This window comes from Mesoplodon mirus (assembly GCF_964341445.2).
Source record: "Mesoplodon mirus genome assembly, chromosome: 2".
NCBI classification, from domain to species: Eukaryota; Metazoa; Chordata; class Mammalia; order Artiodactyla; family Ziphiidae; genus Mesoplodon; species Mesoplodon mirus.
In genome coordinates, this window is record NC_138977.1 from 145,344,669 (window position 1) to 145,359,252 (window position 14,584).

General features: G+C 41.1%; 1 protein-coding gene across 1 annotated transcript; it reads left to right on the forward strand.

The window, feature by feature from the left end:
- The first annotated feature begins 10,710 nt into the window (after nt 1–10,710).
- ARLN (allregulin) lies at nt 10,711–14,358 on the forward strand. Its single transcript, XM_082642402.1, has 2 exons — nt 10,711–11,015; nt 12,749–14,358. Coding segments are annotated over exons 1-2 (207 nt in total). The 5' UTR covers nt 10,711–10,809; the 3' UTR covers nt 12,750–14,358.
- The last annotated feature ends 226 nt before the right edge of the window (nt 14,359–14,584 follow it).

Below are 14,584 nucleotides of genomic sequence, written 5' to 3' on the forward strand. Positions count from 1 at the left end.
CTGTTTGCATAGAGAATCCTAAAGATGCTACCAGAAAACTACTAGAGCTAATCAATGAATTTGGTAAAGTAGCAGGATAAAAAATTAATGCACAGAAATCTCTGGCATTCCTGTACACTAATGATGAAAAATCTGAAAGTGAAATCAAGAAAACACTCCCATTTACCACTGCAACAAAAAAAATAAAATATCTAGGAATAAACCTACCTAAAGGGACAAAAGACCTGTATCCAGAAAATTATAAGAACTGATGAAAGAAATTAAAGATGATACAAACAGATCGAGAGATATACCATGTTCTCGGATTGGAAGAATCAACATTGGGAAAATGACTCTACTACCCAAAGCCATCTACAGATTCAATGCAATCCCTATCAAACTACCACTGGCATCTTTCACAGAACTAGAACAAAAATTTTCACAATTTGTATGGAAACACAAAAGACATTGAATAGTGAAAGCAATCTTGAGAAAGAAAAACGGAGCTGGAGGAATCAGGCTCCCTGACTTCACACTATACTACAAAGCTGCAGTAATTAAGACAATATGGTACTGGCACAAAAACAGAAATATAGATCAATGGAACAGGATAGAAAGCCCAGAGATAAACCCACACACATATGGTCACCTTATCTTTGATAAAGGAGGCAAAAATATACAATGGAGAAAAGACAGCCTCTTCAATAAGTGGTGCTGGGAAAACTGGACAGCTACATGTAAAACAATGAAATTAGAACACTCCCTAACACCATACACAAAAATAAACTCAAAATGGAATAAATACCTAAATGTAAGGCCAGATATTATCAAACTCTTAGAAGAAAACATAGGCAGAACACTCTATGACATAATTCACAGAAAGATCCTTTTTGACCCACCTCCTAGAGAAATGGAAATAAAAACAAAAATAAACAAATGGGACCTAATGAAACTTCAAAGCTTTTGCATAGCAAAGGAAACTATAAACAAGACCAAAAGACAATCCTCAGAATGGGAGAAAATACTTGCAAATGAAGCAACTGACAAAGGATTAATCTCAAAAATTTACAAGCAGCTCATACAGCTCAATATTAAGAAAACAAACAACCCGATCCAAAAATGGGCAGAAGACCTAAATAGACATTTCTCCAAAGAAGATATACAGATTGCCAACAAACACATGAAAGAATGCTCAACATCATTAATCATTAGAGAAATGCAAATCAAAACTACAATGACATATCATCTTACACTGGTCAGAATGGCCATCATCAAAAAATCTACAAACAATAAATGCTGGAGAAGGTGTGGAGAAAAGGGAACCCTCCTGCACCATTGGTGGGAATGTAAATTGATACAGCCACTATGGAGAACAGTATGGGGGCTCCTTAAAAAACTAAAAATAGAACTAACATACGACCCAGCAATCCCAGTACTGGGCATATACCCTGAGAAAACCATAATTCAAAAAGAGTACCAAAATGTTCATTGCAGCTCTATTTACAATAGCCAGGACATGGAAGCAACCTAAGTGTCCATCGACAGATGAATGGATAAAGAAGATGTGGTACACGTGCCGCAGAGCGGCTGGGCCCGTGAGCCATGGCCACTGAGCCTGCGCGTCCGGAGCCTGTGCTCCACAGCGGGAGAGGCCACAATGGTGAGAGGCCCACGTACCACAAAAAAAAAAAAAAAAAAAAAAAAAAAAAAAAAAAAAAAGATGTGGTACATATTTACAATGGAATATTACTCAGCCATAAAAAGAAACGAAATTGAGTTATTTGTAGTGAGGTGGATGGACCTAGAATCTGTGATACAGAGTGAAGTAAGTCAGAAAGAGAAAAACAATTACTGTATGCTAACACATATATATGGAATCTAAAAAAAAAAAATTTCTTCTTGGTCATGAAGAACCTAGGGGCAAGACGGGAATAAAGACACAGACCTACTAGCGAATGGACTTGAGGATACGAGGGGGAAAGGTAAGCTGGGACAAAGTGAGAGAGTGGCATGGACATATATACACTACCAAACATAAAATAGATAGTGGGAATTAGCCGCATAGCACAGGGAGATCACATTGGTGCTTTGTGACCACCTAGGGGGGTGGGATAGGGAGGGTGGGAAGGAGGGAGACACAAAAGGGAAGAGCTATGGGGACATATGTATATGTATAACTGATTCACTTTGTTATAAAGCAGAAACTAACACACCACTGTAAAGCAATTATACTCCAATAAAGATGTGCAAAAAAATTAAAATTAAAAACAATAAAGCATCATTCACTTGAAAAATAAAAAATCAACTCATGTTAATCCTCACAACATCTCTATACTATAAGAACTAGTATTTCTATTCTCATTTTACAGATTAAGTAACTTAGGCAAAGAGAAGTTATGTAAGTTGGCCAAAGGTAAACAGGCAGTAAGTGGCTGAACCAGGATTTGAAACCAAGCAGTCTGGTTCTAGAGTCTATGTATTCTAGAATCCAGATTCAATTTTATTTAATATGGTTATACAGGTAAATTTTCATTCAAAATATTATTCAACACATATTTATTGAACATTTATTAGATGCAGGTGCTGATATAAGTGTTAGAAATACAATAGTAAGCGAGACAGACAAAAAATCCCTGTCCCCATGGAGGAGGACACAGATAATGTACAAGAGAAAAAGGTAAAATATAAAGTACATTAGATGGTATAAATGTTACGGAGAAAACAAGGCCAGAAAGAGGGATGAATCCTTGGATTCATGACAGTCCTAAAATGGCTCTGGAGTTACATTTAGTGAGTTTCTGGGATTTGCAATACAAATACCTAAACCAGCACATTCTATGAGGGCTTGATGTTGCTAGTTTAGGAAGAGCGGAGTAGTGAAACTGAATGAGTGTTAAGAAACAAGAAATAGTTTCTTCATTTATTTTGCGCTGAAATTCCTGTAGGATTATTTTGTCAGGTGGCAATGTTAAACACTTTATAAACTTTATTCTTCCCATTTTCTAAAATCAATACACTCTCTATTTTAATCTGCCTGGGTTACCAACTGATGTAGTATACTCTGCAGTTTTTGTGTGGAGTATTCTATATATGTCTGTTACATCTCATTGCTTTATAATGTCCTTCAAGTTCTCTATTTTCTTTTTTTTTAATTGAGGTATAGCTGATTTACAATATGATATAAGTTTCAGGTATACAACATAGCGATTCAAAATTTTTAAAGGTATACTCCATTTATAGTTATTATAAAATATTGGCCATTTCCCTGTGCTGTGCAATATATCCTTGTAGCTTATTTATTTTATACATAGTAGTTTGTACCTCTTACTCTCCTAGCCGCTATATTGCCCCTCCCTGCTTCCTTTTTCCCACTGGTAACCACTAGTTTGTTCTCTATATCTGTGAGTCTGTTTCTTCTTTGTTATATTCACTAGCTTATCTTTCAGATTCCACATATACGTGATAACATAGAGTATTTGTCTTTATCTGAAAGTCCTCTATTTTCTTATTGATCTTCTGTCTAGATCAGATGTTTTGCCCATTACTGAAAGTGGAGTATTGAAATTTTCAGTTATTATGGTAGATCTATTTCTCCCTCAATTCTGTCCATGTCTTCACATATTCTGACTAGGATTTGCTTGGTTTCTGTAAACCTTTGACTATTTCCCAGAGTTCTGGCAAACTTATTTCAGGTTGTTTCTGCTTATTTTCAATGTTTCGTGGAGGGACAGAGGCGTGGAGCTGCCTACTCTACCATTCTGAACATGGGTCTCCCAAGGTGATTTTTTGACAGAGCTCTCATCAGAGCAGAAAAAAATAAATCTGTTTTCTAACAGGGCATATTTATAGATATGAACATAAAAGCTGAGTTTCTCCAGTAGAGGCTTGAAGCCTCATTCCCTGCATCTATTCCTCCATTTCATGTTGGTCCCTGAGTTCTCCCTGAGGAAACATGAAGCTCCATGAAACACAGTTTGAAAAACACTGTTATAAATCATTATAATCCCCTGATACTTATGTGCCTAGTGCCTGTGATCTGATGTTAGAACTACTTAAGTAATCATTTTGACCTAGACTTACCTCTTGCTTGTTTGCTCACTTATTTCAAAAAACTTTCTTCCCATCTTCCCAACTTTGTGAAAAAGCACAAAGAATAAAATGATTACACTTATAAAATAAGTGTAATTCAGGTTAATATTTTATATAGAGCAGTTATCACCTGGGCCTCCATTTGCTTAACACTGTTATTCTAGCTCACACCTATGTCAATATTGTCATGTCTACTCTTGGAAGCCTATTACACGACTTTATGAGAGAAGACATGTCATGTATTGACTAACCTTTCAATCTGCACCCTCAATGACCATCCCTCCAACACCTTTCAATAAAACAAAGGTTGACTGCATAATTGGTTAGCATAATGAGACTTCAAGGCTGTGGGTTTTTAACATCTTTGTCATCTATGCCTACCAATTAAGCTTGGCCATATTGAAGTTGTTTTTAAACTTCAAAACGCAGCAGAATGCCCTCTTTATTTTGAAATAAAATCTTTTATGAAACCCCAAAATATAAAATAAACAAAACTGAGCCCTTAAGGTTGAAGTCTGTACATGTGCGAGTAGGCAGGGGGAAGAGGGTAGGCAGTTTATTCACAGCCAATCCTGCTGAGCCTTCCTAACATCCCAGCCATGATGCGGAACCCCAGGGCTCTGGGACAGAGTGTTTGTATATCCCATATCTGTGAGATGTCCTCAGCCACGACTTCTAAAGGATTGGATGACTATTGCATCTGTATCTCCTATGGCTCCTCAGATAGCGCCTGACACACAGTAGGCATTCAAGGAGTATTCACTGAAATAACAGACATGAAATCCAAAATGGGGGAATGGATTAGTGTATATCCATTACTGGTCCTTGAGAAAAATCTCAGAAAGTATCCTCACTGACAGTGGTAGACCAGTAGTGGTAGATCTCAGTGGTATCATTATACTACTATGTTACAAAAGAGATAATTAAGATTGTATTAGTGGCTGCAGAATACAACAAACATAACTGAATAAATATTTAATTTCTTCCACATTCAAGGTATGGTTTGAGAGACTATAGAGGCTGCAAAGATGGTAAAAATATAGGATAGGTAAAATATCCTAAAGAATATTTGATACTCTGATAGGGGAGATAATTTACATAAAATTTTGCTACAAAGCAAGCCAATGTACCAAACAATATGTCAAGAAAATTTCAATGTTTTTTGAGCTGAAGGTAGAGAAGTTTTGAAAAATGACCAGTAGACACCTCATCAACAGGTGGCTGTTACAGAATGTAGAGGGTAATTGATGCAGAAGAAAGGCAAAAAACTATGGGAACAAATACTGCATAATTTTCAGAAGATAACTCTCACCCTAAGAAGAAAGCATGACATATGAAGTAGTTGGAGATGAGTTAAATGTGAACTTTTTTGCAATTGGTGTGTTAAAAATACTGAGAATGGAGAGATCAATGTGAACTGTAGCGAGGGAAACTTTCTGAAGTTGGCAATTTGAACTGAAAAAGGATGGGAAGGATTAGGATAGGTGGGGAAGCATTTAATGAAGACAACATGTGCCAAAGCCCAAAAGCAAAAGGAGAAGAGTTTCCATGAGGAAGAAGAAGAAATCAATCTGGCTGGAGCAAAGGGTGTTTGCTGGGCACCAGGTTGGCTGAGTGGGGTGGAGACAGATTAATAGCAGGAGCTGCTAAAGGCCAAGATGAAGATAAAAGAGAAGCTGAAACAAATAGCAATTAGTTTTGATGACTGTACAACTCTCAAAGAAAACTATCATAGGTATGTAAAGTAGTAATGATGGAAAAGAAATAAGAGAAATGGAAGTCCTAAGGATATTGAGGTGGCCTGAGATGTGGACAGTGAAATAGATTACCCAGAGAATTCGACAGCTTGAATAGAATCAGGGGTGACAGAGATAAATCCTCTAAATTGACGGTAAAGTTGCACCAGTGTCAATTAAGAAATCCAGTTTCTGATTCTCTACTGTAAGTTTAATGGTGAGCTCTGGGGTGCAGCTGAGGATCAGTTGACCCTGTTATTTGATGGGGTACTGTCCCTCAGAGCAGTAAAAGTATACCCTCTGAGAGTGCTGGGGTCTAGGGAGATTGTTTTTTAAGCTTTTCTTTCTCTAAAGCCATTAGAAATAGAAAACAAGAGTATTCATAACAGAAGACACCAGAGTCACTATAACCCCCGCAAACAGTTCACACAAATGTTTTCTCCTGCTAACCTAAATTCAGAAAGAGAAAAAGACAAGAAGAGACTCTTACCATTCTCGTTTATTGGATACTACAGGCAGAAATCTGGGAGACTGACTGGTAGAATTCTCATCTTCTGCTGGCTGATGTTAGAGGTCCCAGGATCTGTCAGCAGCAGCAGCCCTGGAGTGAGCAGTGTCCAGTTAGTGACATCCATCCTTGATACCAGAATTGTGGGCAAGGAAATGTTCTCCTCTACCACACTGTCCCTTGCAGGACTCCAAATGGATTTCACCTCCAGCTCTAGGCTAATCCCAGTGGTTTACTGTCTGTATACTAGTAGATGGACTAAATGCTATCTGGCTAGACATGACAACACCACACAGCAGTGAATAAATTAATAACTAGATTATTTTCATTTTGGTATTCCTTTATGGATTGAGTCAGATCAAGGAACTCATTTTATAGCAGAAATAAACTATGTGCTTGCAAAAACTTTGGGGTACTCATTAAAATTTCATGCCCTGCACCACCCCCAATCCTCAGGGAAAATAGAACATAAAAATCTAGACATCAAAAGGACTTTAGGAGCCTCCCTGGTGGAGCAGTGGTTGAGAGTCCACCTGCCGATGCAGGGGACACGGGTTCGTGCCCCAGTCCAGGAGGATCCCACATGCCGCGGAGCGGCTGGGCCCGTGAGCCATGGCTGCTGGGCCTGCGCGTCCGGAGCCTGTGCTCCGCAACGGGAGAGGCAAAAGGACTTTAGGAAAAGTCTATCAAGAAACTGGACTTAATGGCCAGAAGCACTACCTCTGGCCCTTATAAAAATCCAGAATACTCCAAATAGAAGGTGTGGATTAACCCCTTTTGAAACAGTGTTTGGTCACCCTATACCTACTGGCATCTCTAAACCTCCCATTTCTGGATTGAGTGAACACTATAGGGACTTAAGTGAACAATATGATACTATGACTAGCCATATACAGGAACTAACTAGTATACTTGGGGGATATTATCGACAGTAAAAAGGGCGTGGAATGCACTGACTTGCTATCCCCTTTGACCAGGAGACTGGGTATACATCAAGGTTTTTAGAAGAAAGCATGCATCGTCATCTTGCTGGGAAGGTCCTTACAAACCGCTAAGCACTTACACTGCCATCAAAATAAAGGAAAAATCCTCCTGGATTCATGTGAGCGCTGCCAGCTTTGACCCAGATCAGCGGCACTCCCAGCACAGCTGGAAGACCATTCCTAAGGTGACCTTAAACTAAGGATTTCCAGGGCCAACTTCCAGGTCCCAGAAGCAGACAAAATCATAAAGTAGACAGTTTTTCCCAAGATCACAGATCAAGAAACTTCCTTCTACCTATTTTCTCCCCTATTGCAACTCCTTAGTCCCAGATGAAAAGAAAAAAAAGTGCCTCCTTGTAACAAAGCCCTCCCTTTCTTTAGCCATTTATTAAAAGGCTGACTGGAGATTGCTTGTCTCAATCTGTTCTCCCTGTGATCCTCCACTATGGGCTCTTTCAAACTTTGTCTCCACTCTTATTAACTCATTGTTTTCTCAACAGGTCAAGCACAGACCAGACACCCCTTTACATCAGTTTTCCAAACGCTGGCCACATTAACTAATCAATCTGATTGCTGGTTATATCAACATCTAGATTATGCAAAAAAACCTGAACTAATTTTTGTTCTTGCCAATATGAGCACCCGGCGGTCAACTCAGGAAAATGGATGCATAACAGGTAATGGCATCCATGACCAAGAAAATGTCACTCTTCTCCTTTCAATGAGTTAACTGCACATAGAAAAACCTCTATGGAAGCTCAGGGAGTGTCCTTTGCTCAGGTAAAGATGTTAGAAGGGAATTTTCCCCTTTGCATTGAAAACAGGCATGATGTTGGGCCTTTCCTAGGTGACATACTAAGGCAATATTGCAACCAAACCTTGTGGTTTGATTCCAGAGATGCATCCTCAAGCTTCTCTTGAAGGTCATAAATGGTCTTAGCACTGACTCTTATGGTAGGGACACTGGCCAAATCATCAGATGTTATGGCTGACTCCTAAGCCACCCTCGTGTAACCTAGGGTAGCTCAGTTGCTCCCCTCATTAGCTGTCAAAGACGAAAGATTACATATAAGCAGACCAAAAATCTAGACCAAGTTGGTCAGGTAACAAAACCAAGCCTTACAGCTACTAAGGCCTAACTGTATCAGATATTTCACAACCTATTCTGCTCCTACAGACTGACAGGGATACACAGAAGATGGAGATGTACAGATGCCAATATGACAGGTGACAAGATACACCAAACCCCAACCTAATATGTCACAAGTTCCATTCTGACCTTATCCAGGAACAATACTAGTCTTTTTATCTCATGTGAGATAAGGTATATAAAGAGCTCCTACCTGGGTGGTCAGAACAATGTGGACTCGAATTCCTGACACCCTCTGTCACCCAATACTCCATCTTAAATGCCAGCCCAATTAACAACTTTGGCTTGGGCTTCCCTGGTGGCACAGTGGTTGAGAGTAAACCTGCCGATGCAGGGGACACGGGTTCGTGCCCCGGTCCGGGAAGATCCCACATGCTGCGGAGCAGCTAGGGCCGTGAGCCATGGCCGCTGAGCCTGCGCGTCCGGAGACTGTGCTCCGCAGCGGGAGAGGCCACAAGAGTGAGAGGCCCCCGTACCGCAAAACAAACAAACAAAAAACCTTTGGTTTCTTTGTTCATAAAGTAGCGCCATATAAACACACCAGACCAGATATTATAGAAAACTGGCTTGTATACACAAGTCTAAGTTCTTTTCAGTACTAAGATCCTTTTTCTTAGGCTTTGGAACTTATGAGTTGGAAAAGGCAGTTCTAAATCTTTCCATAGTAACAGAACAAGAGTTCAATATTGGTATGCAAATGTCGGAAGCCTTTCAGTCAAAAGTTAATAGCCTCTGCCGGACTTGAAAATCTTCTTGCCCTGGACACACTGACAGCCCAAGAAAGAGGAGCTTGTGCCATCACTGATGAAGCATGCTGCTTCTATGTAAATCACCTGGGACAAATAGTGTCTAATCTGCACCTTTTGAAGACAAGATAAACACCCTCCATCAGATAAACGAGGCTCAGCCATTCTATTGGACTGACCTATTCCCAGGGATGGGAGACTGACTGATTTAATGGGATATGGGGAAATGTGCTTAGATTTGTTATTTTCTGTTTATTCATCCTCATTCTCATCTATGTTCTTCTCTCCCTTTGCAGATCCCTTGCCACTCAGCTGCTAACCCAATTCTTTTCTCCATAGCCACTAACTCAGAGTTTATGTGAAACTTCTAGGGAAGTTTCAGACAGGGGAATGAAGGAGTTCAGAGCATTTCACCCCAAAATATGTCACGTTGGCATACTGAATATTTTCAGTTAAAGGCATCTGAGAAACAGCTGGTGCTAGAAGGGCACTCTGACCTTCCTTTTTCTTCCTGAAGGAGATAAAATTCCCATGTAAAAGATGCCCTCCCTACATCAGGAGGAAGAAAAATATTTTTATCACCAGAGATGGGAAATTGGACCAAAAAATCCATACAGACAAACCTTGTTAAACTAACCCTTATCTTCCTAGTCATTTCTCCACAATTTACTACCCCTAACCAAACCTCTTTGTCTTACTTGTTTCTTTTTCTAAAAGGTAGAAAAGCTTTCTGCCCTGGTCACTTCCTCAGGTCTTCATTCTCTTGTGAAGGTTCCCATGTACTTGTTAAAAAAAAAAAAACCTAAAAACCACTTCTACGCTTTCCTCCTGTTAACCTGTCTTATGTTAATTTAATTCTTATGCCCAGCTGGAGACCCAAAGAGAGTAGAGGAGAATTTTCCCTTGCCTACAACGGTAAATCATTTTCTTTCTGCTAACATTCTAATGTCATGGGGGATCACACTACCAAACCCTTGGATTATTCTTAAATTCACTCCTTTGAGGTACATACAAAATTCTCACGTTTTGCTCTCTGGCCCCTTTAGAAACTTACTCTCACACTTATGATGTCAACCTCATTAGAGCTGTTTCCAGAATTTAATCAAATAAGTGTAACATGTTAGGGACAGTACAAAACCCATTAGAGGAGGGTCTTTTAAAACCCTGGCATAAGGACCCAAAAGGAATACAGGGATAAGGAGAGGTGACTATGGGCACTTCCAAGGTGGAATCCATCACCTGTCAGGAATGGGACGTGAAGTGACTTCCGGTCCGGCCAGAGAGTATTTCTTCTAGCGAAACCTGAATAACCGTCTTCCCTCCTGGACGCTGCAGGGCAGAACGGGCGGGCAGTTTCCCCCGTCTCCAGGTGGAGACGCCGCTATCGGTCCGCACTCACGGAGGCAGCGGCCCGACGGGCGGCGCCTGCGCGCTGGGAGGGGCGGGTACAGGGCCCATTTCCGGGGCGGGTACAGGGCCCATTTCCGGGGCGGGGAACAGCGCATGCGTTTTGGGGAGGGGGGTCGGACTTCATCCACTTTTCCGGCGAGGTGAACGCGGAAGAGCGGGAGGTGACGGTTTCCGGCTACTCAGATTGTGGCGCGGCGACTGCTGTAAGATGGAGGTGGTCTCGGCGGCCGAAGATGGTCGGGATGGTCCCCGGGAGCGGCGAGGCTTGGGTGAAGCCGAGAAGCCGCAGCAGAACCACGAAGTGCGGCCTCAGTCCGGGGCAGACCGGTTACCAAAACATTCCTACTGGTTGGATCTCTGGCTCTTCGTCCTCTTAGACGTAGTGTTGTTTTTCTTCGTGTATTTTTTGCCCTGGTGAGTACTCTTAACGCAGCGTTGAAGTGGTAAGGGGCTTAGAGACCATCTACCCCAGTTTGGGGAGGTGGGTGCGGGAGAGGCGAGGAAATTGCATTGCGGAAAGTTACGGCCTGTCCACCATCGTCCATCTGGCGAGTGGCAGGATAGGGTAGGCGCGGGAGTGGAACGAAGACCAGAGTGAAAATGTCCTTCCTTGGCTCCTAAGTTGAGGGTGTTCAGATGAGGTGTAGAGGAAACTTGGCTTCATAATTTTTTTGTTCTGTGTTGGGAGGAAACCGGCTGGGGTTGAGTTCCTGCACTACCACGAAGAAACTGGAGACGTTATTTGGCTTTTTGGAGCTTTATATTCACATTTACCGTTTGGGACCAATAGTAACCACGTCATAGGGGTGTGGTGTTGTGGCGTGGTGTTTTAGATAAATCGCTAACTTATCTAAAAGCGATTTATTTGCATATTGCCTGGCAGCAGTCAGCGCTCAGCTAAAGCTACTGTTACTGTACAACGGTTACAACGGTTTGACCGTGAGCAGGCTGTGCACGGTTATCTCAGATGGGCCCAGAACTGGACTCTTGACTTCTTACTCAAATGACCTTATTTTTCATTGTTACCATTTCAGTAAATGTTAACTTTATTCACTCATTTCCCCTCCCGGAAGTCTGGGTCTCATTTTTTGATTTCCCGCTTTGCTTTTTTTTTTTTTTTTTTTTGCGGTACGCGGGCCTCTCACTGTTGTGGACTCTCCCGTTGTGGAGCACAGGCTCAGGACGTGCAGGCTCAGCGGCCATGGCTCACGGGCCCAGCCGCTCCACGGCATGTGGGATCTTCCCAGACCGGGGCACGAACCCGTGTCCCCTGCATCGGCAGGCGGACTCTCAACCACTGCGCCACCAGGGAAGCCCCTCCCGCTTTGCTTTATATACACACCCGCACACTCCAAAACACCAACTGATAAGTCACAAAACTCTCTAGATTCCATTTGGAAAATCCATGCTCTCCATTTTCATTGCCACCCCCTTTGAGAAGACAGTTTTGGCAGAGGATAAAGGAAGGGAACTTAGAGAAGGGGCTTGGGGGAGCAGAACAAGAAGGAAGACACAGGACTGAGATGATAACAAGGGACAAGTTCAGGAGAGGAGCGGTGAGCTGGAGGAGGAAAAGCGGTGCAGCTCATTTAGTCATTAAACAGCTCCTTTGGACTTCGGAGCTAATCCTTTACGCACTGTAAGTTAATTTCTCTCAGCCATCATGCTTATTGAATTTGCGGTAATTACGTCTTCTTCTCTTACTCCCAGCCCCCAATTTTGGCAAAAATTGGGGCATAAACTCACTGTTGGTGAGGCCTCATTGTCTCTGATTCCTTGGATTTCTTGAATGGTGTGGCCGAGGGTTCAGTGGGACCAATGGAAGATGGGTGTTTCTATAAAATCCTCTGTCAAGTCATGTGTACAGGAGAATCTTTCCACCCACTCCTGATATTTGGTAGAGTGATACTTCAAATGTAGTGTTTTTTTTGTTTGTTTTTGTTTTTTTAAATGATCTGAATTTTCAGCTCTGGATAGAAAATGGAAGACTTATGAAGAATAGTCAGGCCTTTTTTTGCTCTTATCAAAATGAAAATCATTTAGGAATAGGCAAATGACTAAGACAATCAAAGTTTTCAAAAGTTGGCATAAAGTATTTAAAGGGAAAGAAAAAGGAAACATTGTTGACAATTATTTGGTTTTTACAGAATGGTTTGCCTGATACCTAAATTAAGAATTTTGGCTCCTGGAGTGGATCCTGAAAATGACTACAAACTTCTTGAACAAAGACGACAGGATTGTGCACCAGAAGAATTTCAAACTCTAAGGGACCTTCATTTCATTTTACACATTCTGTTATTCTTTGCGGGGACTGTATTAAATGGGTAATGATCTCAGCCATTCATAGCTACGATCTTAAAACTCGGCTCTGATTCACGTTTTAAAACTTTTTACAGATTATCTGGTGGCTTTACAGGGGCTGAACATAAAAAGTATTTATTTATACATGAAGGTTTATTATACTCATTAGGAAATAGATTAATGTTTTTCCTTTAACATTTTAAGGGTTGGCCAAGGTTTAGTATGATGCAGATAATAATGGTGAAATAGGGCCTCCCTGGTGGCGCAGTGGTTGAGAGTCCGCCTGCCGATGCAGGGGATACGGGTTCGTGCCCCGGTCTGGGAGGATCCCATATGCCGCGGAGCGGCTGGGCCCGTGAGCCATGGCCGCTGGGCCTGCGCATCCGGAGCCTGTGCTCCGCAACGGGAGAGGCCACAACAGTGAGAGGCCCGCATACCGCAAAAAGAAAAAAAAAAAAAAATAATGGTGAAATAATAAGGTGAAATATTTAGAAATAAATTATCCAAAAGCAAGGGGAGGATTTTGAAAAAGGAGTTAAAAGCTATACAGAAAATGCAGGCCCACAATATATTTGCTGTAAGTGCCAGTTTAATTTTTAGATTAAGTGGACCTCTGTTATGGTTGCTAGGTTGGTACAATCTTAGAGAAAGTATATAATATCCAGTAATGGAAGGCTAGAGTGCATGTCCTCTTACCTGGATGCTTCCCCTCACTTTTAAGCTCTTGAACTCTGTAAAGTAGGACTGTGTGTTTCAAACCTAATTTTTATTGTGGTTGCATTAAGAATGTTTGTGGCCAAAACATGTTTATTATAATGTCTGTAACTTACTTTAATACTCCAGCAAAGTCACCATATTTACTCATTGAGCAAATGTTTGAGCACTTACTGTGGGCCAGGTACAGCACTGAACAAAACAGACAAAAATCCTTGCCTTTATGGAGCTTACATTCTTTTTTATCTAAATATGTTAACAAGAATTTATTTCCCAGGAGTGATCAGCTAGTATTTAATCAAAAAGGTCACATTCCCAAAGCAGCTACTATAAGCCCTTCAGAAGCTATTCCTATTATATAACAGATGTTAGAAATGGGCTCTTGTCCTTGAAATTGGTGACATTTTATATATTGGAATTGCCTAAATATTTTTGCCGTCCCTTAGAAACAGGGCATAGATCTGGTAAACTCTACATCCTCTGTTCTTTAGAATGGCATTTAGGGTTAGTGTGAAATCTGGGATTGATTTTGGAGGCTTTTAGCCTAATGCTGACTATAAGTTTAACAATTATGCCTTCAGGGAACCTAACAAACCTGCCTGAGGAGAACTTTTTAGGCAAGGTTGAAGCATCTAGAGAAACAGAACTGGGATTTCATTGAGGGTACCAAACAGATTGTATGAATTGTTTTTGTGCTACTTGCTAATAATTTTGTCCAATAAATGTTGATTATACAGGTAAATTGGGTCTGATTTCCTTTCGTTTTAACAAATTACTTGTGTGTTAGGTCACATACAAAGATTTATAATCCATACTACCTTTCTGAGCCTGGAATCAGCCTTCTACCACAACTACTGAATATTCTGAAAATTTCTAGTACAGGGAAGATACTACTAAGAAGAAAGATCGTAGTGCTGTGACATGACTGTAAATGGTATCCAAAATGGTGGCAGTATGAGGTTTGAATA

Bases quoted from the DNA above. Each gene is read 5' to 3' on its own strand.
- ARLN (XM_082642402.1), top strand. From the start codon at position 10,810: ATGGAGGTGGTCTCGGCGGCCGAAGATGGTCGGGATGGTCCCCGGGAG.